Raw genomic sequence first — 25165 nt, 5'->3', positions numbered from 1 at the left:
ATCGTTGAGCAGTGTGGCAGCCAGCCTCTAGGGTGGCCCCTAGAAACACAGTGGCTCTTGATACCCACGCTTTCCCTCCCCTCCCACCGCCCCCTTCTCACTTTTGAGATAAGGTCCCATTATGTAGTTCAGTTCTGCTAGAACTCACTCTGTAGACCATTTTGGCCTTGAACTCACAGAGATCCACCTACCTCTGCTTCTCAGAGCTGGGATTAACGGCACCTGGCCCACAAAAACTGATAGAACAAATGTGTGATTTTTCTGAGCCACGGAGTTTGTGGTAAAGCCATCATTCAGGAATAACTAATACAGCTAGAGACTAATGATTAAAGACGAGACAAAGAAATTTAAAAGTGCATGGAACAAAAGGAAATACCGGGAAGAATTATAACACACAAATATAACGTTTAAGAATAAAAATCATAGCTGGGCATGGCGGCACCAGCTTTTAATCCCAGGCGGAGGGGGGCAGATCTCTTAAGAGTTCTACATAGTAAGTTATAGGCCAGCTAAGACTATATGGTCTCAAAAACAAACAAACAAGCAATAACACCCAAATAAACAACAACAACAACAAAAAAGCCTTATGAATGAAAAACGTAATCTAACTCAATGGGTGGGTTGCATAGCAAAAAACGAAAACAACATGTTTTATGAGCAGGGTTCGGGTGGGGGATCCACAACAGCAGAAAACGCCCAGGTGTAAACACTGCAAGACCTGTCAGTGAGGACAGTGCAGAACTTGCAAAGACAAGATTCCTGAGATGTCAGAAGCAACTGAAGCCTAAGACAGAGCATGGCGGTGAACACACTACGGTCAAACCCCGAGCGCTAAAGTCGGGGGAAAGGCTGTAAGGTAGTAAGTAGGAAAAGGCGTCCTCCACCCTACAACAACAGCAGCAGCAGATCCTTTAGCACCGCAACTGAACACTGTGACACCTTCCCGGGGCTGACAGGAAACAGTCTGTGGTGGGGAAGGAGGAGGGAACCACTGGAGACGGAGGGGACAAGACAGGGCAGTGGGGGTGGATAGGGTCAAAATACATGATACACACTTACGGAAATGTCACAGTTACGTCTGTTATTATAGAATCAGTATGTGCCGACGGCAGACAAAACCATCAAGTCTTTAAGCCCATAGGGAGCTAAGTCGTCAGGATAAAATGGACACTTGCAGGCAAATGAAATCTGTGATTTTACTTTAACTGCCTTCTTTTCTGATTCTACAAACTTAAGTTTTACATATTGATTATAGTGCTGGAGACTGAACCCAGGTCTCACACATGCTGGGCAAGCACTCGCCAGTGAGCCAAATTCCCAGCTCCCGTTTCTTATTTTCCTGAATCTAATGTGTGTTGGTGTGTATGTGTCGGAACTTTGTCCACGAATGAAGCTGTGTGAGGTGACTTCTGAGAGCTTGTGGAGAAAACTCTGAGAAACCAAGACAAGGGACTTGTGACCTCAGTTTCTTCAAACACGTGGAATTGGTCTTGGATTTGCTTTCTTGTCCCTCCCTGCTGTAACAGATAGGAGTGATTTTTTTAATTCATATTATTCATTACAACTGGCTATTGTTACTTGTTTATATGCCTCTGTGGAAAAAGCATGTTTTTTGCTGCGTGTAGCTTGTCCTTGTGGATCAGTCTCTTTACTCACGCGACTCCTCTTAACCCTCAGAGTGCAAACTGTCTGATACTCTGAATAAAGCTGACCATTGCATGAGACTTGAGTCTGCCTCATTTATCTGCTCCACTCTCCCAGCTCCCACCCACCTCTAGAATTGTAAACGTGCATATATGTTTATAAGCATATCTAATATGAATCTATCGTATATGTATTTGTTATATTTTTAAAAATCAGTATTTATGCTAGATAGTAGCTAGGGTAGTAGATCCTAAGTGCAGCTTTTATTGCAACATACATGTCCTTAGAAAGACTTAAGACAAGTCGAGGGAGGAGGCAGTGCTCTGTTGTCAATCCTCTCACTAAAGCAAGCATGCAAAGTGAAGAAAAGTGCAGGCTCTAGTCAACAAATCCAGTCAGTGCTGTGTGGCCCTCTAGAGGCAGGGGTTGTACCTGAACAATGCCATGACCACCGTTCCTTTCTAATTGTTGACTATGTTCTCTTGAAGTTGAGTAGGGAGATCCTAGCGGCATGCCCAAAACATTAGTTCGAACTTTTGAGCTCATGAGTCATGCTAAATCCTTATTATTGGTTCTCCCCTATCTATCTACTACTGTTCCTATACTGCTAATTGGAATAATAAAGCTATGCATACAGAAAAAGATCACACAGGTCCTTTGGCAGCAACTCTTAGTCTCTTAGTGTGTGACTTGGCAGACACAGGAAAAGGATATAAAATCAAGTTCATGACACATTCATCATGTATTGGCAGATGAATATATTCCCTTGGTGGCATTGTCATTCCAAAGATCCATATTATAAATGAATCTTTGAAGAAAGCCATACAATATTCCTATTGTCATTAACTGGGTCATAGTTCATACTGTAAAACAAATGCATAATACAATAATGTCACAGACAATTCGTGTATCTGGAAGAACAAAAGCTTTGCATAATAAAACCCAAACTGGTTGAGATAGCAGTTCTCCCCCCCCCCCCCCCGGGAATAAAAACAGTGAAACAACTATAGGTACAAGATTGAAATACATTAAAAAAAAAAAAAAAAGAATTCTCTCCTTGTGTTTCCACCTATTCAAAACCAAAGGTACCCGGGGTGTTCTACACTGTCCTGCTCTTCCAATTCCTGCCTTGACTACCTTGGGGGAAACTTCTCGGTCCTGGCAATCCCCAAATAGAGCGTTCTGTTTTTAAAACAACCCAAACAGTCCAGTTTCCGAACCAGGTAGAGGTAGCTGATGGCAGCATTGCCAAGAACCAGGAAGCCTATGAAGCCAGAACAGAACCTCCTCCTTCATGCATATACGACGTCTGGCTGAATATCAACACACAAGCAACCCCACATCACTGGGCAGCTGTAGTCTTTATGGGAGGAGGATTCTTTGAGTAGTGGAAACATAATAAAAATAACAGATGGTCCCACAGCAGACGGGGGGGGGGGCAATGGGTTAGGGGAGGAGGGTCAACAGTGAATTACAGGTAGAGAGTTAACAAGCAGAGCTGTGTGGTCTCAGAAAAGGGTCCTGGTAAAGTAGAGATTCATTTCATGATTTCGTGGAGACATCTGGGCTATGTTGGGGCCGCCGCGGTCCTTATTCTCACGGCAAGAAGAACAAAGCTGTCACTGGGGCTACAAAGCAGAGCTGCTCACTCTGGACTTGAGGGGGTGGGGTGGGAGCAGCCAGACATCCAGCAGTGCACTCTGGTGTCCTGAGCAAGACTCTGGGATAATAAATAACAGGGTGAAACTAACTCCCTGAGCAGCATTTGGCGGTAGGATCCTCTGGGATGGGTTATTTAGGGTTATAAGAATCACCAAGTGATCAACAGATAGAGAAGTGGTTTGCGGTTGTCTAATCCTGGGAGACCTTACTCCATAAAAGATCTGAAGAGCCTAAGAATAAAACCCAAAAAAGCCAGCTCGAGTCATAATTCTGTTCCCATCTCTACCTCCTGCCACTGCCCCCTGCAAGAAGCTGCTCTCTCTGTCCCCATTTGCAGAGATCTTCTGTTCGTTCTCTTCCAGTTTTTTTTTTTTTTTTTTTTTTTTTTTTTTTTTTTTTTTTTTTTTTACTCCTTCCCTACCCTGCTTCAGGGTGGTCTTGAAATGCTCTCTCCTCCACCCTCTGAGGGTCTATCTCACATGGCATGTAGATGGAAGCCCAGACGCCTACATGGGGCCTGCACATGCACACACAGCCCCGTGCCAGCCACGGCCCAGCACACATCCAACAGCTGACATCCGCAGGGGGCTCAGGGAACTCTAGCCACGACTGTGGCTCCTGGTCACCACAGTGACTCACTTACACATCCCCTCACAGTCCCCGACAGGCAAACCCAAAAAGTATGCTAGCTGGCGGGGGAAGGAGAGCAGAGCAGACATTCTTTTATGGGAAGAACAAGTAGTTGGCAGGTAAAGACGATAAAGCAGACCAGATCAAACAGATAAAAACGGAAGACGCATGGATCAGGTTATAAACCATGGAGTATTCCTGGGGAAATGATCTGAGCCCTGAGCAACCCAGCTCTCTCTAGTCTGAGGCCCGGACACAATTTTTATTTTCCTGCGTACTCACGGCTTTGCATAGAGCAGTGCTATTTGCTACTTACTTGGGCTTGCTTGCAAACTTTGAAAGGGTGAAGTGTATCTTGGTAGAACAGCTGATGATAAGCCTGTAGGTCAAACCAAAAGTACACACTGTTCTTCCACAGCTGCGGATGGAGAAGTACAGAAATCATCACAGCCAGTCAGTGAGGCCCTTGGAGCTCTAATTCCCTACATGTCTATACACGCTACGTCCTTACTGCTACCACAAATCACATCCAGCTTAAGCTGGTCTCAGTCTTTTACCGCAAACTGGCAATGGGCAAGGTATTTATGCCTGTTGTCAGTTGAACACTGTATTATTTGCACGCAACCCTCCCATAGAGTTGGTCATTAAAATAGTAAATGTTTAAAAATAGCGATGAATACAAAAAGTGCAAGCATTCTGGTTGACAGGTAAAGAACATGGATTTGTGGCATGACAGACAGCACAGTCTGGCATATCAACATATGGGCAAATGGGTATCATATCACAACTAAATATTAACTACTAAGGCAATTAATCACTCTTCATTTGGGTCATACAAATATCAGTTGTAATTTAAAAAACATTACTGAAAATCATTTTATCGCTATGCATTATAATTTATGGTTGTTAAAATTATTAAGAATCAAGCATTAATAGAAATAAACTAAGTATGGCATAGTAAATTGAGATTATGAACACCAAGTTATTTCAATGCCACTTATCTTTAAATCAAGTAAAACAATAAATCCAGACTTAAAATAATTATTCTCTACCTTGTTCCCTGAATTCTCGCAGAACTTAGTGAAGAAGAATCCAGCTCTATTTTCGACATACAAAGACTGTAACAAGTTTTCCATGTTAAAGCCTCCCAAGGCTCTACTACCAAACGTAGCTTTAACCTGGATAGCAAAACACGAGACAAAAGTTCATTATCCCCATGAACACAGTGTGATTCTTTACAGCACTGTACAAGTGGGCTTCAGAGATGCAGCTGGGCTGTCATTTTTATGTGTGTAGCATATATGTAATTAATGCTTGCATCTGACTGTCGTGTAAGATTCATTTGTGGAACTCAGTCATGGCGGGAGAATCCGTTCTGTTATAAACCAGCGCCCGATTCCAAGCACGATGTCAAGAGTAGCCTCCCTGACCTCAATTACTTTCATGTTTCGGGCGGGCGCATTGGCTCCGTTGGGGAGCCTTCCAAGTCTCCATTGGTGGCCTGTTTCCTACATATTTACTGTTATTTTAGCCTTGAGGTGCTGCTGTTCTAACTCCAAGTGGGTTATAAAAAGAACCATCTCAAGGCCTCTCAGTGCTGGGGGAGGGGGCTCTTTGGACAGTCTCACCCACACAGGTCATGGCCTTCAGAGTGGAAATGGCAATGAAGTTCTCATAAAACCCGGCTGTTTATGGCTTCTCTGCCAACAACGTTAGCAGCATTGACACACGGAGAGCTGGCTATTTCTCAGTCACACAAGTGACTCCAGAATATGCCCAGGAATGGGTCGTTCATGCAAACTCGGCGCTGTTTTATGGGACTCAGACTTCTTTGTGCTCCCCAGGCAAACACATAGGGGACAGGTTTAAGCGAGGCTTTTTTTACTCTCTTCATCACACTGCCTCTGCCTGATAGAAAAAATTCTGAGCTGAGAACATACTGTTTGTTTGTTTGTTTTTAATGGCTAACTAAAAGCATTTGAAACTAAAATATCCTTATTTTAGCTGGTAAAAAGAGAGAGAGAGAGAGAGAGAGAGAGAGAGAGAGAGAGAGAGAACTATTTACTTAAAATAAAAGAAGTATGCAAAACATAACTGAGTGTTTAGATAATGTCGGTAGAATTCTCAGGGCACATGAGAGCTTCATCTGAGTCTTCATCTAATTCCCCTGTGGTAGATGCTTGCTGTCAAAGTAGCTACACTCTGGAACCCCCAGTGTGGTAGTTTGAATGTAACGGCCCACATAGGCTCAGGGAATGGCACTATTGGGAGGTGTGACTTTGTTGGAAGAAGTGTGTCACTGTGGGGGCGGGCTCTGAAGTGTCATATATGCTCAAGCCACACCCAGTGTCTCAGTTTACTTCCTGTCGCCTGTGTATCAGGATGCAGCTCCTTCTCCAGCACCGTGTCTGCCTGCACGCCGCCATGTCCCACCATGATGATAAGGGACTCAACCTCTGAAACTGTAAGCCATCCCCAGTTAAGTGTTTTCCTTGATAAGAGTTGCTGTGGTCATAGTGTCTCTTCACAGCAATAGAAACCCTAACTAAGACGCTCTGCCTTCATAAAAAAGAGAGAGAGAGAGAGAGAGATTTCTAAGACATGACATCCAGAGTTATTGTAATAACAGAACAGGAATACTAAAGGGTCTTATTTTGTGTCTGAGGTAGAATCATAGAATCAATCTAGGTCATAACAACTATTTTTGAAAAGAGAGATCACCAGCACTTACAAGGCAGAGGCAGCCAGCCTGGTCTATAGACAGTCAGGGCTACACAGAAAAATATTGTAATGAAAAAGCAAAAGAAGAGAGAGAAAGAGAGAGAGAGAGAGAGAGGAGAGAGAGAGGCAGAGAAGGGAGGGAGATGTGGGTAAATTCCTTTGCAACTAAAAACCACAAAAGGTGTTGTTTAATAGAGAAAAAAAGTATAATAAGTGTTTCCAAACTCTAAAATCAGGGGCATTGGTTGATTAAATAAGGAACATGGTTATTCAGCCCTTAAAACACTTACATTAGGCTCCTCTGTGTAAGTATATCTTCTTTCCAGCTGGGGTTTCAGACATTCAGAGATGTCAGTGAAAGATGTCAAGCGAACAACTGTGTTGCCCAACTTTAACCTAGGTTACAGGTGTGAGAATAAATGGGTCAGTTAGCAAGCATGAGTGCTGTCAATCTGTGGCATCGGAGAACTTCCTCTGAGTGCTAAAGCCTGGATGAGAAACACATAGACAATATCAGACTTGACGGGGAAACTGTGGACAGCAAGAGTGAGGAAAGAAACAAAAGGTGTCTCCACTTGGGGGTTGTGGGGGGGGCGACAAGGAATGTTAAAAATGTTTTTCCTCTCAGATAACACACAGTCTCTACAGGATATAAACTAAACTCACAAAAAACAGTTATCTTTGGGCTGGAGAGATGGCTCAGAGGTTAAGAGCACCGGCTGCTCTTCCAGAGGTCCTGAGTTCAATTCCCAGCAACCACTTGGTGCCTCACAACCATCTGTAGCGGGATCATGCTATAGACAGAGCACTCATATACGTAAAATAAATAAATAAATCTAAAAAAATTTTTAAAAAGTTATTTTTGCACACTAACAATGGCTAGAACAGCCGGGTGGCATTGGTGGTACACACCTTTAATCCCAGCACTCGGGAGGCAGAGGCAGGCGGATCTCTGTGAGTTCGAGGCCAGCCTGGTCTACAGAGTGAGTGCCAGGACAGGATCCAAAGCTACACAGAGAAACCCTGTCTTGAAAAACCAAAAATAAATAAGTAAAACCAATGGCCAGAACGAAAACAAAACATTTCATTCAAAATAGCCTTTAAAAAAAATTTAAAAGAAAATCAAACCTTGAACTAAACCTCCACATCCAGTGACTTTAGACTATTGTTCTCTTTTTAGCATTTTTGCTTTGTTTGTTTGTTTCTTTGAGGCAGGGTCTCACTGTGTAGTCTTGGTTGGCCTAGAATTCTCTGTGTACATTAGGCTGGTCTCCAACTCACAGAGTGCACTGTGACACCTGGCATGCTATTCTTTCCCTTCTCTTTCCTCTCTCTCTCTCTCTCTCTCTCTCTCTCTCTCTCTCTCTCTCTCTCTCTCCTCTCTCTGTCTCTCTCCTCTCTCTCTGTCTCTCTCCTCTCTCTGTCTCTCTCCTCTCTCTCTCTCTCTCTCTCTCTCTCTCTCTCTCTCTCTCTCTAATAATTAGTCACAAAGCACTTTTACTGTGCTCAAGCAAATCTGAAACCAATAGTGTAAATGTATATAATTCTCAGAGAGGTGAACTAATCAATAACAAAAACCTTAGTCTATTTTATTAAGTATTTACTCTGCAAACTTCATACTTGTACACGGTGAAAGTCATCCCCACCTTCCATGTATCTCCTTAAGCTTCCCCCGAGTCCTCCCCCTCATTACTCACGTCTTGGTTTTCCCTCGTTAAGTCCGGTTAGGGCTACCCTTCTGTATGTGGGTGTGAGGCGTCCACACCCACCAGGGGTTACACCTTCAAAGAAGATTTTTCTCTCCCCCAGCAGCTGCAACTGATGATAGCTCCTCAACAAAGGCTGAGACGGGTGATCAGGTGACTGTGGCCTTCATCTATGTGGGGGGACTGTGGCTGGCCTGATCATGTGACCACTGCTGGTGAGAGTTCAGGTCATGCCTAGAAGAAGGCACTACAGTGCTCCTTCCCACCCTCCAGGCCTCCCATCCCTTCTGCCTCCTCTTCCCGGTGTTCTTCGTGTCTGGTGGGGGTTGATAAACATCCCCTGTAGGGCTGAGCACTTCCATCAGCTGTGCGGCTCTGTGCTGACTAAGAGAAACTTCTATAATCAAAGTATCGAGCAGCCCGGTTCAGATCCAGGCTCCACCCCATGTCAGCCTCTGAGATGGCAAGGAGCTGTGTAACGCTGACCTGTTACTCTTATTTCTCTCTCCATGTCTCATTTTTAGTGTTTAAGATGAGGTCTTACCACGTAGCCCACGTTGGCTTAAAACCTACCATCCTCCTGAGTGCTGGGACTATAGGCATGTGCCACCGTGCCCAGGTTCATGCAAATCAGAAATGCGTGCAAATCAAAAAAAAATAATAATAACCTATGGTGTATTACACTGCATTACAGCTTTGTGGGATACATGAATTGACTTGGACAGCTCTCATGGGAATCATCCAAATACACTGAAAACCAGGCTGCATCCATATCTGTTTGACATCATTTAAGTTGCTAAACTTTATTGTTATGTGAATTTTACTTCAGTTTATATAAAAGAATAAATGTCAAGTGATAAATTACTAAAAGAATTGTCCAAAGCTGATATCCAAGGATATTCTTCACAATAAGGAAAAAAAGTCCCACTGGAACTCCAGAACAATATGCAGAGGGAAACACAAAGTAGAAAGTCGGTGCGGTGTGTGTTAGATGGCACCAGTGCTCTTCAGGGTCTTAAGGGTTCTCAGACTTGAGAAGAAGTGGATCACAGCAGAGCCAAACACGTAGTAGGAGGTCAGTTAGAAGCCCTGCCTGTGGCTGGACCCAGGCACCGCCTCTTTGGATGTATTAATCTGGGATTCTTCTAACTTAGAGTAGGCAGGTCAGTCACAAGCCTTGACACATGTTACTGAATCTTAGGAATTCATATTGCAAACCAGTGACCCAAAGCACTTGGCATTAAAAAGAGGGCACCTACCCTTTCTCAAGGCTGTCGTCCTTAGAAGGGATCCGATACAATGGCTCGCTCTTCCCCATCTTTTGAGTCCCCGTGCTTACTCTCGACAATTTGTTAGGAGATTTGGCTTGTTGAAATAAACTGACTTCATCTCCCTAAAAAGTGAGATGACGATGAGATGGAAAATGGGCAAAGCGAAACCGAGAATGAAGCTCCGCACATACACCTCAAGCTAGTTTTAATCTAACCCGAACTCTACTGCCTACTAAGCGTCCAAAACACACGAGGGTTTTATGGGACAGGCAGAGTGAAATACAACAGCAACTCAGGCTATATGAGGAGCCAGAGACTGGCTAGGTCCTTACTTCCAGGACCATGGAGGCAGACTCCTTCCTGGGGAAGGAACTTGGCAGCCATCCCTTCTCGTGGATAGGTTTAAGACTGTGAGGGAGAGCCCCAGAAAGAGGTGGGGCAGGGAAAGAAAATAAAGACGTTTGCTTTGCTGGAACAAGGGCTCTATGGCTTAATAGTACTGTGTCTGCCCTTTTAGGGACATTTTATGGTTATAGTTATTTTTTTTCCTCTTCATAAAGGTTTCTAATGGTAGGAGCAGGAGAGACGATAGCTCAATAGTTATGAGCTGATCTTAACTGACTGCTCTTCCAGAGGGCGCAGGTTCAATTCCCAGCACCCACGTGGTGGCTCGCAACTGTCTGTAATTCTAGTCCCAAGGGATTTGAAGCTCTCTTCTGGTGTCTGTGGGGAGAGGTCATGCCCATAGTACACAACCATACATGCAAACATAATACCGTACATACAAAATTAATCAAATGTATTTTTTTCAACAAAAGTATAAGGTAGACTGTGCACCAAGGGCAGCTGGGGGGCTCTCGGGCAAGCCCCAAGAGACACCCTGGAGGGAGAATACAGAGTGGGGCGTGGCAGGGGACCACTCACAAAAGGGAGGATGAGTCAGGGATGGGAAAGAGACCGGGCCTTGGGAAACGGGCAAAGATGCTCTTCGCTGGTGGAGCCTCAGGTTAAGGCTGGTGCCTGTCTGTAGTCCCAGCACTCGGGAGACTGAGGCACGGAGGTCACAAGTTCAAGGCCAGCCTGGGCTACACAGCGAGTCCCCCGTCTCAAACAAAGCATCGCAGTTTTAGGTGTTAAGCAACTGTTAATGAGACTGTAATTACATGTATATTCTATAAATATGCCTGAATTTATAGAAACAGGAAACAGAGCAGTAGCTTCCAGGGTCTGGGGTGGAGGAGGGAGGCAGAGTAGCCCCCATGCTATGGAATTGCTTTTATTCACTTATTAGAGGCAGGGTCTTGCCATGTAGACCTGACTGTTTTGGAACTCACTATGGAGATCAGGCTGGCCTCAAATTCATAGAGTTTTCTACCTGCCTCTGTCTCCTAAAGGCTAGAACTTAAGGTATACATCATCATGTCTGGGCCATACGTTTTTTTTTTTTTTTTAAAGTGTGTGTGGGGGGCGGGTCGGGTCTGTCAGGTCAGAAGCTGGAGTTACAGACAGTTATGAGCTAGGTACTGAGAACTGAACCCAGGACCTCTGGAAGAGCAGCCAGTGCTCTTAATCACTGAGCCGTTGCTCCAGCCCATAAGTTCAAGTCTTTCAAATTGAGCTTTGTTGCTTCACTGACAGCTGTAAAAAGTCAGAGGGATGGCTCAGCGGGTAGGGGTGCTTATGCCAGGCCTGACAGTTCCATCAACTCAGGGCCAGCTTGAGTTCCATCCTGGGGACCCACATAGTCCCCAAGTTGTTCTCTGACGTCCCCACCTGTGCACCTTGGCATTACATGAGCACAAGTGTGTTCATGCGCACACACACACACACACACACACACACACACACACACACACACAACTCTCTCTCCCTCTCTCTCTCTCACACACACACACACATAACTCTCTCTCTCTCACACACACACACACACACACACACACAACTCTCTCTCACACACACACACACAAACACACAACTCTCTCTCTCTCTCTCACACACACACAACTCTCTCTCTCTCTCTCTCTCTCTCACACACACACACACACACACACACACACACAAAGCGAACAAACAAATGTAATTTAAATAAGAAAAGAATAGTCAGAGTAAATGATGGAGGAAAACTAATGAGCCACACTAAACACAGAAGAGGACCCGCCCTTCACTTTGAGTGTGTTAGGCTCACACACCGTATCTGCCAAATGTGTAGGGCTACACACTAAAAAGAGATCATATTTTTCTGGTTTTAAAGGTTCTACCGCTCAGGGACCTTCCTGCCAAGGAGTGACAGAGCACTTCGGGCGGGATCAGGACACGCCACGTGGTGACGGTGCTCACCTCAGGAAGAGCATAGAGAATCGAGCGGCAGGCAAGCCTGGTGTACATTTCACACACAACAAACTCTGCCCACTGCTCGGACACTGCTCACTCACTGGAGTTTCTTCGCCTGTCACTCATGTTTTTTTGTTGTTGTTGTTTTTGTTTTTTTTTTCTTTCTCCTCCACAGCCGCTCCATTTGACAATGCTTATCTGAGTCATCAGACAGCATGCTCACTGGACTATGCCTCCAAGACTCGTCTTTACCTAGAGCCGGGGTTACCCCAACTGCACGGGTTGACTCGGACACTCAGAATACAGGTGTGTGGTAGGGCCTCGAGGCACAAAGCAAGTCAAGATAAAGCAGAAAAAGAAAAACAAGAAAAAGGCGGTGGGGGGAATTGGCTAAGAAAACAATGAAATGGGTAAGAAAATGGTGGAGAGTGTGGTGTCTAGTGGCGAGAACATCGCCAGGACAGGGAATTGGAAACCCAAGTCCCACTGAATCTCGATCTGTGGTGAAACCCAGGGATCTCTGTCTGCACAGGTGACACTAAAAGCCACCTGTTAGCAGCAATGCTGAACACTTGCATCACCTGGAATTTTATGAAAACACAGGATTTAATTCTCATGTTCTCGTGGGGTTGGGGATGTAGGTCCTAAGCCAACTCATTGGTTTCAGAGGGACCCAGACTTCTCCAGGCCAGTTACATCAGCCTGTGAAGTAAGGGCCCAGGCCCTGGTACGACTTTACAAGTTCTTGGGGAGATTGCTAGAGGTGTGCCCGGAGTTCTGGAACCACAGGGAAACAAAAACCGTGACCGTGCTGACGGTGCTGAACTACTGTGCGTGGAAGTGAAACATATAAGATGTTTTCTGTAACTTGCTGAGCTTTGAAACAAGACATTCCGACTCTCAAACAGTCCTGGGGCAGTTTTGTGTGACGATAACAGAATATTCTGCCATGACCCTTACATGGTGAAGATGGGTGTATGGGGGGGGTGCTTTATCACTGAGGTTACTTGCTATTTCCTTCAATTGCCCTCTTATTTATTCTCTGCCATGTGCCCAGCTCCCTTCCTCTGGTTTTTGGGGTGCTGCTTACTGAGCAACTGTTCTACGCCAGCTTGTTCTAGGGCTACGTACTCAGCACAGAGAATTCCCTTCTAGTCTAGGAGGAGGGTAAAAGGCAGTCAAGGGGTGAATCGTGTGGCTGTAGACACGACAGGGCAAGGTAGAGCCAAGGGCACCGATAAGGATGGAAGGCGGTATACTGTTCTATGTGTGAGAGCTTACGCGGGGCGCGGCCTCTCTCACCAGGTGATGGCTGCACTGCCATCTAGGGGGTGTGAGAGGTGGGGCGCCTGGCTGTGGGGACGGGTGCTGGCTGCATCAAGCCCAGGGAACAGGTCCTGTGGTTCTACTTCATGTTCAAGGACAAGCAAAGGAACCAGTGCGGCTGGCTGGTTTGGAGTAAATTAGAGGAGAATCTGGGGAAATGAGGTGGCGAGGCTAGCAGGGGCCTCCACGGCGTTGCCGGTTTTCAGATTCTGTTCTTGGTGGAGGTGGAGGCCTCTGGAGAACTTCCAGCAGACAAGTGGGTGGCACGGTTGTATGTGTAAAGGGATCTCTCTCCCCCTCCTTCCTACCTGAGGGGGGTGTATATACCGCCGTTGTGACAGCAAGAGCTTGTGACGAGTGCCAGGGTCGGTGGCCGCCTTGGTCACTTGGCATTGTTCTGATGCATTAAGCTAATAATGGCTACTACTTAAGGAAGGGGAGGCTGTGTTCGGTCTCACGGCTCCTCCGGAGCGATTCACTTCATCCTCGTGGTGGTGGTGGGAACAGGCAGCCGGCTGATCACACTGCATCCGCCTCCGGGGAGCAGAGTGTGATCGGAAAGCCATAAGGCTTCAGGATCCAGCGCCAGTGACACACTTCCTACGGTGTGGCCACACCTCCGAAGGTTTCCTGACCTTCCCAGACAGTGCCAAGTGGGGACAAAGTACTCAAACATGTAACCCTGTAGGGTTCCGGTCACATTCGAACCACAGCAGTTGACAAACGGCCCAAGGAGAGATATGAACCCTGTAGCGAATAAAGACCGGTTCGTGCACTGGACACCCTACCTGGACCTCGGTGACCTGTGGGATGCAAGACTTTGGCCTTAATGGCAGGAGGGTTGCCATCTGCGGGAAAGGGTCAACATCTTCCCTTGGTTTCTGTTGCCGAAGGCGCCAGAATTTCAGTTCAGCACTAGCATTTTTTGTTGAAGATGAATGAGTCACACAAAATCTTGGTGCCCTGTTTATTGGGGAAAAAAAAAAAAACGACTGAAGATTCAATATGTTAAGATGGAACTATGATAAATCTCACAATCAAAATCCTACAAGCCCCATAGTTATCAGGGTTATTAGTCCCTTCTGTCACTCTCTCTTTTTCTGCTGGTTCATCTTAAAAAATATTTTTCTATATGTTATTTCATTGTATTTAATTCGCTTATAGAAAAAGGTAATACACATTAGAAAGCTCATAATATTAAAATTATTATCTGCTTGGTAAGAAAAAGGAATACATAAAACTATTAAGGGATTTAAAAATAACATAAAATGTGCTGTGATAGTTTGGTATTTATCTATAATATCAAATAAAAACTGGTAAAATTAAGTTAATGCTTAAAAATATATAAACATCTCATTTTATTTTTTAGTTTTAATTTTTTTTTTTGAGACAAGGTCTCTTTATAAATTCCAGGTTGTCCTGGAACTTGAAAAGATCCACCTTCTTCTGCCTCCCCAGTGCCAGGATTAAAGGCATACACCACCATGTCTGGCTAAAAATAGAAGCATTTTAGAATGTTCAAGAAAGCTACTAAAGTGGGCTATCCTGCACATTTACATATTTTTCAAGTCTTACACTTTAAATTAATTTTACAACAATTTATACAAATGAAAGATGGACTCTGCATCAGAAACCCAGGGGAAAGACTATTTGGCACAGGGCGGAGCTTGTACTCAGTTGGAAGAATGTCCTAGTAGCCAGTCAGTGTGAAAACCCTTTGTGGTAATCACGGCTAACTCCAGCTGTCAGGCCTATGGCTAAATTGTTCTTTAGACCAGGGTTCACCTGATGGCAAGCCTGAGGACTAATTCCTAGTTCACATTCTGGAGACTGACGGAAAATGGCTTCCCTTTAAAATGGGAGGAGAGAAGGTGTTCCCGGGGTGGACCTGTTAGGAGCGGAGAGAATCCAAAGGCCACATTTGGTTTAAGAGCGGAAAACCCTGCAGTCAGTGTGGGCACGCCCACTCCACAGTGTGCTTCAGGACTTGCACCTTTGGACCTGGAAGCATCTCGTCTAAGCATCCCAGGGAGTGGGTCCACGAGACCCTTCCGGCCTCCAGGGAATCCAGACACCTTAATCTCTTGATTCACATTAAAGTCTATTCATTTGGGTCCACTCCTCTGCTGCCCTCACCATGTAACTGGCTCTTATTCTACTCCCAGCAGAGATCTTTGATGAGCCAGCCACTCTATGAACTCCAGTACAGTAGGACAGTGTGTTCTAAAGCAGTATTGTGTTACTTAAGACACCATCATCATGCAAGCTCTCATGCACGCTGGTTTTACATGTCTTTGTTCTTAAGGTCTTGTGATCAGAAGATACTTACAAATAACATCCAAGGATTTTATGTGTGCTCGTGGACGTGTGTGTGTGTGTGTGTGTGTGTGTGTGTGTGTGTGTGTGTGTGTGTGTGTGAAACCATAAACAACTCTCCAATGTTTTTCAGTGAGTAGCTGGACAGACATACAATGGATAAACCACTCAGGAGAAAGCAGAGAACGTTGTTAATGCGCACGGCTTGGCTACACCTTGAGACGTTGATGTTGAACCTGAAAAGCTTGCGCCCAAAGATTCCACATTAGACGGTTTGTACTGATGGCTCCCGGGAGCTGGGGAGGTTGGTGTGGGTGCTGAGATGGCAGGCAGTGCAAGGCGTGCTTGTGGAGGTCCCATGTCTTGACTTTGGCAGAAACTAAATGCACAGGCAGAAATGGGTGCCCGTAAAATTCATGGGATGTGGAAAAGTTAGGCACGCCAATGTTGGTTTTACTCATTTTGATACTGTACTTCTTTGGTTGTCGACTTGGCTACATCTGGAATGAACTAATACCCAGGTGGGTGGGTACACCGGTAAGGGTTTGTTTTTTTTTTTTGTTTGTTTGTTTGTTTGTTTTGCTCTTTACTTAAGCAGTGTTAAAGTTGTGTGTGAGACCCCCCTCCAACCCTGCATCTTCTCATTCATTTCTTCCTTGTATGTGTCCTTCTCTTTTCCTGCTGCTGAGTCCTGGCTTCTGCCCCCAGTATCTCTTTTCTGTCTTTGTCCAGCTTTAGCTGGTGATGACCACCTGGCTGGGCCTGATACCCACACGGACAGCTGTGGCGTTAGCCTTTGCTCCCTGCGCTTGTTCAGTGTAGACTACATATTCCTTCCCGTGCCCTTGGAGCACTTTGCCTATCTGTTGGCCTTTGCGGTGCCCTTGGACAATCTGAACTTCGCAATCCTTTTGAATGGGCTCGGATCTAGTGCGGCACTTCTGTCTCAGCTCTGTGGAAAGCAGGGAAGATGCATCGCAATGCCGTTTGCCGTTCTAGCTTCGGTCAGAAGTCACAAAGGGGTGAACGTCATTTTGGCAGCTTTGATCCAGTGGTGGCCACAAGAGGAAAGTGAGATTATTTTTTTCCTAATTAAGTCATTTGAAGTGTGAAGACTCACTTCCAATCCAGACCTTAGGGATGGGAAGATCCACCTTTAATCTGGGCCACACACACCCTCTGCTGACAGCACTGCGAAACTTGCCACGAATTTAGAGACACCCAAGCACACCAAGGACCTTTGTCAGGGTTTCTATTGCTGTGAAGAGACATTATGACCACAGCAATTCTTATAAAGGAAGGCACTTAATTGGGGGCTGGCTTACAGTGCCAGAGGCTCTGTCCGTTACCATCACGGCAGGAAGCATGGCAGCATGCAGGCAGAACTGGTCCTTGAGAGCTACATACTAATCAATGGGGGTGGGGGGGAATGCCTGGGCCTAGCATGGGATTTGGAAACCTCAAAGTGTACACCCCCAGTGGCACACTTCCTCCGACAAGGTCACACCTCCAAATCCTAATCCTTTCAACTGCTAGTCAGGCATTCAAATATAAGAGCCCACGGGGGCCATTCTTACTCAAGCCACCAAGGTCCACTCCCTGGCCCCCATAGGCTTGTAGCCGGATCATAGTGCAACTCCAAAAGTCCCCAGAGTCTGTCTCAGTCTAAACACAGTTTTAAACTTCACAGTCTCTTCTGGAGTTCATGCAATCTCTTAACTGTAATCCCCTGTAAAATCAAAATAAAAAAGCAGATTGCGTACTTCAAGCATATAACGCCACGGGATACACTTTACCATTCTAAAAGAAAGAGAAGGCAGCATAGGGAGGAAATACTGGATCAAGGCAAGACCGAAAACCACAGGACAAATTCTACTTTCTGCATCTCTGTGTCTTACGCCAAAAGGCTCTTCAGGTCTGCAACGCTTCCCAGCTTTGATAACTGCAGCCTGTTTCTCTCTCTTGTGCCGGTTCTACGCTCGGTCTGAAACTGTCCTCAGCAAGTGTCCCAGGACTCTGGTTTCTATGACATCTTGGGGGTCTCAAACAGAACCCAGAATTCACCTTCGCAGCTTCACACAATGGCCTCTCTAGGCCTCCACGCGGGGACACCCCTTCCACACATGGCCTCAGTGGTTTCACTTAGCTACAGAGGTAAATCCCACAACCCTTTTTCTTAAATCCTCAACTCTTAACCCAGAACCATGAGGCCAGAGCTGCCGAGTTCTGCTGCTTGCTGGGACTGGGACGTGGCCTTCCCTGTGGAACCTACGTCTTCGTTAGCTTTCTGTTGTTGTTGGTTTTCTTCATTGCTCACATTGTTCTTTAATTCTTTTTCACAAGTTGGAAGCTGAGATGGGTGGGGTCTTGCCCTGATGTCACCACTCCCTTTATTCCATTTAGCACCAGGCTTTTCTTTAAGCTTTTTACCTCATTGAACATGGACTTTGTTCCATTATACTTTCTGGTTCCCCCCCTCTCCTCAAACTGTACGTCTTGTATTTCTCTTTCTTCAGCTTGCTCCTTCTCATTATAGATCTGCATACAAGTGATTGCTAACATCCATGACACAGTCAATAGTGGGCTGCCTTGAAACCTACTCTACCAACACCAGTAATACAAAACTCTTCAACTTGACCTCAGGCAGATTTCTGGGACAAGGACAAAAAGCAGCCACATTCTTTGCCAAAAATATCACAAGAACAGTCTCTAGGCTACTTACTAATATTCTTCTTCTCTGAACCCTCTTGGGCAGGGCCATCTTAGTCTACGCAATCTACACTCTCAGAACCACTGTCTTCCACACTCCTACTAGCATGGCCCCTTAAGCCCTGCTTAAAGCATTCAACGGCCCACCAGCAAGCAGCAAGAGTGGGCCAATCACAGAAACCCCCCATTCCTGGTACCAACGTCTGTCTTAGTCATGTTCCGTTGCTGTGAAGACACACCATGACCACAGCAACTTTTATAGAAGAAAGCATTTAGTTGGCGGCTCACTTACAGTGTTAGAGGTTAGTCTGTTTCCCTCATGATCCACAGACTGAGAGAAAGAGTCTGACCCTGACTTCCTCCAAGGATTAGGCCACACCTCCTAATCCTTATAATCTTTTTGAATAGTTTCACTCCTGGTGACTAAGCATATAAATGTATGAGCCTAGGGGGGCCATTCTCATTCAAACCAGCACCTGAAGCATCTAAAAGGTAGAGACTTTTCAAAGAAAAGCAAAGATACACTCATCACTTTAAGTTTCCATAGTGTTATATTTAACTAGCCTAAGAAAAGTAAACAGAAATAACTTTAACTCACATCATTTTCCTTACCAATACAGAAGAAGAGGTTTTAGCACCTCAATCTGGATTTTTTTCAAGTGTTCTTCTGTCCACAGGGATCCGTGCAGCAGCTTAAACTTTGACAGGATTTCTGTGGAAAGGTAGAGCTCCCCACTGCTCAAAAGGTAGCATTTTTTCATTTTCTCAAGATGTCTTAAGAGAAAGCACAGTTATAGACATGTCAATATAATGTTTAATTTCCCACATGTAAATGTTTTGGACAAGTAATAAAGACCTCAGACCGACATTCATTACAGAGTACTAAAGGGTTTTTGTAGACATAGATTTTTTTCAGGGTGTTTGCTTTTCTCAAAAAAGCTGGATAGATTTGTAGAGTTGTGCACACCAAATCTCTAAAATTTGTAACTTTGTTACCTGTAATAGTAAAAAGAAAAAAAAGCAGCACACGTGGGTAAGCGAGGACTAGAGGGAAATCACCCTGGGACTCAACAGCCCCAAGGGACACCGTGAGGCCAGAGCCGTGAAGACATAAGGGAGACATCAGAAAGGAGCTAAGATGCCATGCCGCTGGCTTTGAATATAGAGGAAGGGACCATAAACCAAGGAGCACAGGCCACCTCCTCCATAAACTGGAAAATGCAAAGAAATAGATTGCCATAGTAGAACTGCTGCTTCGGGAGGGATTCATTATGGGGACAACGGAAGTCTGTGGGATTGGTCCTGAAAATCCCAAGGTTTCTTGCCTATGCCTCTCCTGATATGCCTTACAAACATGGCTCAAGTCAGCTCATAGCATCAACCATTGTGGAGCCCTGTTCAAAGCATAAGCTCTGTGACCTAAATGTTATCCTAACAACTATAATAACTCTGTCACTAGTTGATCTCCACCAAGCCCTTAAGATGAAATGCAGTCTAAGGTGCTTCAGCTTGGGTCAGGAGCAACAGGCATACAGACTTCCCTAAAGCGGTGTCCTGTAGGGATGAACGCTCACAGTAACCCGAAGCATATGGAGCCAGCTGAATGCAGAGCTGAGCCCCATTATACCTTCAGAAGAGACTCCAGACAGACAGACAGACAGACAGACAGACAGACGCGTGGCATCTGACCTAAAACCACGGGATGTGTTAGCCAGGCAGGCTGCTAGGACAAGAGGCCCACACACTGACATCTGTACCTGTCTACTATGAATGTGGTCATACAGCTGATAAATTATTTGTTGCATAAAATTTTTATAAAATTATGACACTATAAAAAGTAGAATAATTTTAGAGCAGGTCTGGAACTTATGCGAAGAAACATCATTCCCAAATAACTATTATTGCTATCCTATTTATTTATTAGTTTCACTTATTTTATGTGTTTTGAGTGTTTGGCTGGCATCTTGTGTCTGGTGCCCATACTGTTCAGAAGAAGGCAACAGATCCCCTGGAATTGGAATTATGGGTGGTCATGAGCCACCATGTGGGTGCTGGGAACTGAACCTGGGTCCTTTGCAAGAACAGCCAGAGTTCTAACCACTGGGCCACCTCCCCAGCCCTGGTATCGTTGAGCTATGAAATCAGAAAACTTGTGATATCAAAAGTTTATCATCATAAATAGCGTTTTTTATCCCTTCTGATACATAAACTACAATTTTAATATTAAATATTTGTGCTTGAGTAACTCAAACAAATATTCTACAATTTGCTTTTTAAAGCTATCGAAAAGGATAAAAAGGGAAATACCTTTGATGTCTTCCCTGGTCCTTGAGAACTTTCAGCCTCTCAATGTCCATCCACAACCACCAGTACCTTTCTCCTGATGTCCCCTTTAGAAACTTCTTAAATCTTTCAAACTCCTTTCTGTTGCCAATGTCGTAGGTTCTGTGGGAAATACACCAGTCGGCCCTGCTCTCTGATGCAGTGCTTTCGCTCTTGGAACTCAAGCTTACTTTTTCCAGTTTCTCTTCTGAGACTTGGTCTGCTGTTTCGTTTGGGGGTGAACTTACGGCCTTCTTGCTAGGCGCCGGCTCCGTTTTGTCAAATACCACCCGGGATATGTTGTAGAAGTTGGTGTAGTCCGAGGTGCTGCTTAAGGAATGGTCGCTGATTTTCTTCATGGCTTCTCTCAAGATGAAGATTATGTAGGCGTTGAGAAACTCGTCCACGTTGGCAAAGTGCAACGTCTTCTCCTGGATGACCCTCTTCTCTAGGTATATCCTCAGAAGGGCTTGGGAAGGGCTGTCTTTTATTGAGATGGACCCTTCTTCTTCTTCTTCTGATTCGGGGCCCATTTTAGATGTTCTCCTTATTGTCCTGGGGTGCACTCCATCTTCGTAGATTAAACTCTCTGTATTAAATTATAAAAGGATAATAGGTCAGCTGTGGCACACGCTCTTCTGGTGTTAGATGGGTGCCATAGGAAATGGGGCGATCGCATGGACCAGTAGCTTCAGAAGGATTCTCAAGCCGTGCTGGGAGGCCATGAGGGGAAAACTGCCATCAGGACTTAACTTTGCCCTCCTGCAGATGGACTAAATTTGTCGTCGTCTTCTTCTTCTTCTTCTTCTTCTTCTTCTTCTTCTTCTTCTTCTTCTTCTTCTTCTTCTTCTTCTTCTTCTTCTTCTTCTTCTTTTGGTTTATCAAGACAGTGTTTCTCTGTCTAGCTTTGTAGACAAGGCTGGCCTCGAACTCCCAGAGATCCACCTGCCTCTGCCTCCCAAGTGGATTAAAGGCGTGTGCCACCACTGCCCAGCTTGGGCTAAATATTTATAAGAAGGCTTTAATAACTCTCATGCATCTAATTCTTATCATTAAAGTGACAATGTAAGGACTTATAAAAGATCACACACTTACACACAAAAAAATACAGTTTTAGTTCTCATTTTCTCTTTCAGAATTCAGGGAAATATGAAAGTTTCACGTGTCATTCCTATCCTGCCCAATCCACAGCTCTTTGGTGACCACTTTCTGTCACCGGATTTGAAATCTCCATGGACTAAAAACCTTACATTACGAATTTTTTATTGAAAATGGGTTTAACAACTCCCCCCCACCTCCCATCTGTAAATGTGTGAAGGGATGCCAGCACTCGACTCCAAAGTTTCCAAGTGGAGTGACTTACCACAAGGACCCTGCAGCTAAGAGCTGTGCATGCTCAGGAAAGCCCGCCATGCAGCTGAGAGTTGTGCATGGCCTGCCATGCAGCTAAGAGCCAGTCAGAGCCACCTAGGGAGTCTGCAGTTAGCCTGGAGGGCACAGTGTGACCCTGTCGCAGCAAACACAATTGCATGACCAGTACATATCGGGAATTCGGTTCTGAATATCCTGCCCACGTCTTGAAGTAATAGAATCGAGCCAGGCATACATCGGCAATCCTGGTACCTAGGACACTGAAGCAGCAGGATTGAGTCTGAAACCAGCCTGGGCTACATGAGGAGACTCAGCTTCAAAAACAACGACCGACAATAACAACAGTCAAGCTAAGCAGCAACACACAAACACACAAAACCCCACAGGAAGTGCAAGGGAGGTGGTCCCTCAACTCTGAACTGCACGATTACAGCAGACGGGGCCTTGTCGTTGCTTACCAGAGATGGAAGAAAGACCTGGTTGCGAAATTTTGTGGTGGGATACACAGCAGGGCAACGAAAAACTCATGACTGTCCTCTCACTCTGCTTTGCCAGAGTAAACCAATCTTTTGTTTGCGTACAGGAGGCCTAGGGAGAAAGAGACAGCTTAACAATACCTTACTGGGATTCTGACAGTCAAAACTGAAAAAAAAAAAAAAAAAAAAAAAAAAAAAAAAAAACTCTATAATTCAATTTGTGGGACCTAATGTCTGAAGGAAGATCTTTTATAAAAAAAAGAAAATTGTACTAAAAACTCGGCAGATTAGAGAATGGAGGCTGGAGAGGCAGCTCTGCCATGAAGAAGACTGGCTGTTCTTATAGAGACCCAAATTCAGTTCCTAGCACACAGAGCGGCTCCCAGTCACCTGTAACAACTCCACCACAAACACGCACACAGACAAACATGCATATATACACACCAATAAAAAACCCTAAGGACAGGGTGGGGAGGAAATAAATATCAGTTCATTCTTTTTCATATTTGCACACCTGTGCCTGACACCTCCATACCGCAACTCCTCTGCCCAGACGCCCACCACTCTCTCTCTGTCCTGCTGTCCACCACACTGTCTGTCCTGCTGTCCACCTCTCTCTCTCTCTGTCCTTCTGTCCACCTCTCTCTCTCTGTCCTTCTGTCCACCACACTCTGTCCTTCTGTCCACCACACTCTCTCTCTGTCCTTCTGTCCACCACTCTCTCTCTCTGTCCCGTCCACCACTCTCTCTCTCTCTGTCCTTCTGTCTACCACACTCTGTCCTTCTGTCCATCACTCTCTCTGTCTGTCCTGCAGTCCACCATTCTCAGGAGATCTCAGGAAGGAGAGGGGCTGCCCAGCATGCGTCTCATTTCCCCTTTTTCCAGTCTGCCACACACAGGAAAGGCACAGCTCACATAAAGGAGCTAGGATCCCTTGTCTATTGTACACTTTCCACGGGGCAAATCAGGCCACACAACAAGACAAAGCATGAGAAGGAAATGAGGGGAAGCTTCTGTGGCCACTGTGTCTGTAAGGGTCCAGACCATGAAGAAGACTCTAGTGCAGCGCCGCCGCCCTCGCTTTTGTTTGGTTCTTTATTGACGGATTTTGTGAAATAGTGGATCTCTACATATTGCTCTGGATGGTCCCAAACTAACGAGGTAGCCCAGGCTGGCCTTACACTCAACTTGAGATCCTCGTACCTCAGCATCCCAAGTTGTAGGATACAGGTGAGCTGCTACAGCTCGCTCATATCCAAGTCATTTATTGTTAGTAATTACAAATTCATTCAACATTAGCTTGAGCCCCTACTCTATTCCATTTGTTAAAAGGGTGGAAGAAGTGAGCAGTCAGCCTGATTATCCCACTTGGTGCTTTTAAGAAATGGGTCTAGGGCTGGAGAGATGGCTCAGTGGTTAGGAGCACTGACTGTTCTTCCAGAGGTCCTGAGTTCAATTCCCAGCAACCACATGGTGGCTCACAACAATCCGCTATGAGATCTGGTGCCCTCTACTGGCATGCAGGCAGAAAACTATACATAATAAATAAACAAAATCTTATTTGCAGTCTTATTTGCAGATGGATAATTTGCAGTCGAAGTTGTAAGAGAGAGAACCGTTTATCAGCCCAGATTCTCACTGTCTACGTGCTAAGCTGTTCCCTTGTCAAAAAGTGAGTTCCCCTTGGAGGTTCATTGGCTCTATCAACAGACATTTCATGGCACCTCTGACGTTTCCATAATGTACTGAGAATGAGTACCACAGAAAGTGAGTCTTTAACACATAATCAAGCATGGTTCAGCAGAGAAAGGGTACCGGGAACCGGTGTATTTCTTGGCACTTGGTAAATATTGCTGGATAGGAATGCCCAGACTACAAGAGTGACTAGGTGTGACAGAGCAAAATGAACAATGTGTGTTCAAACAACGTAGACATATCTATTGCAGCATAGAAGGCTAAATAGCTGGCTTCCCGTCTGTTGTTGTTTTTCGAGACAGGGTTTCTCTGTGTACGCTTGATTTGTCCTGGAACTCATTCTGTAGACCAGGCTGGCCTCAAACTCACAGAGATCCATCTGCCTCTGCCTCCCCAGTGCTGGGATCGAAGGTGTGCACCACCAACTCCATCTGATCTCTCTAACTGGGGGTCTAGAACACTCTGTTGATAAAAATTGAAGCCTAACTGTAGCTCAGCAGGTAAAAAAAAAAAAAAAAAAAAAGGCCACAACTGATTGGCAATGTCTGACATAGACGAAGAATAAGAGAGTGGCACCCATGGGCCACACACCTACCAGTCCAGATTTCACATACACTTGTGTGTCCTGGGCATATTGCAAGAGGAAAGATCTCGTAATTGGAGGCAATAAATAAATAAATAAATAAATAAATAAATAAATAAATAAAACGCAAATTCTCACTGTATTATGGACAATCTTAAAGGACAATTGATTATAAGTCATGTCTATTTAAATCACTCACAATGACTGCCCCCCCCCCACGCTTAAGCAATTACGGGAGAGAAATGTGTCTGATAATAATTAAATAGCAATGCATTTTTACAACTAAGTATTATCTAGACAATGCTTGACATCTTTGTTGAACTGCTATAATAACAAATTCAGAATATAGTGTGTGTGCCCTTTCTTCTTAGGTGGTGTGGAGCAAGCGTCTCAAATCTCAT

The 25165-nt window shown here is 45.1% G+C and overlaps 1 protein-coding gene across 1 annotated transcript in view; it reads right to left on the bottom strand.

Moving 5' to 3' along the window:
- The window catches only part of Rgs22 (regulator of G protein signaling 22), a 100128-nt gene that overhangs the window by 47544 nt on the left and 27419 nt on the right, over positions 1 to 25165 (bottom strand). The window contains 9 exon segments of the mRNA XM_035449663.1: positions 4253 to 4354; positions 4989 to 5114; positions 6948 to 7053; positions 9477 to 9481; positions 9619 to 9756; positions 14080 to 14254; positions 18929 to 19090; positions 20624 to 21227; positions 22468 to 22597. Coding sequence (XP_035305554.1) covers positions 4253 to 4354; positions 4989 to 5114; positions 6948 to 7053; positions 9477 to 9481; positions 9619 to 9756; positions 14080 to 14254; positions 18929 to 19090; positions 20624 to 21227; positions 22468 to 22597 — 1548 coding nt within the window.

Source organism: Cricetulus griseus, chromosome 10 (assembly GCF_003668045.3).
Source record: "Cricetulus griseus strain 17A/GY chromosome 10, alternate assembly CriGri-PICRH-1.0, whole genome shotgun sequence".
Classification (NCBI taxonomy): Eukaryota; Metazoa; Chordata; class Mammalia; order Rodentia; family Cricetidae; genus Cricetulus; species Cricetulus griseus.
The sequence above is the reverse complement of the archived record's forward strand: the minus strand, read 5'-3'. Positions and strand labels throughout refer to the sequence as shown.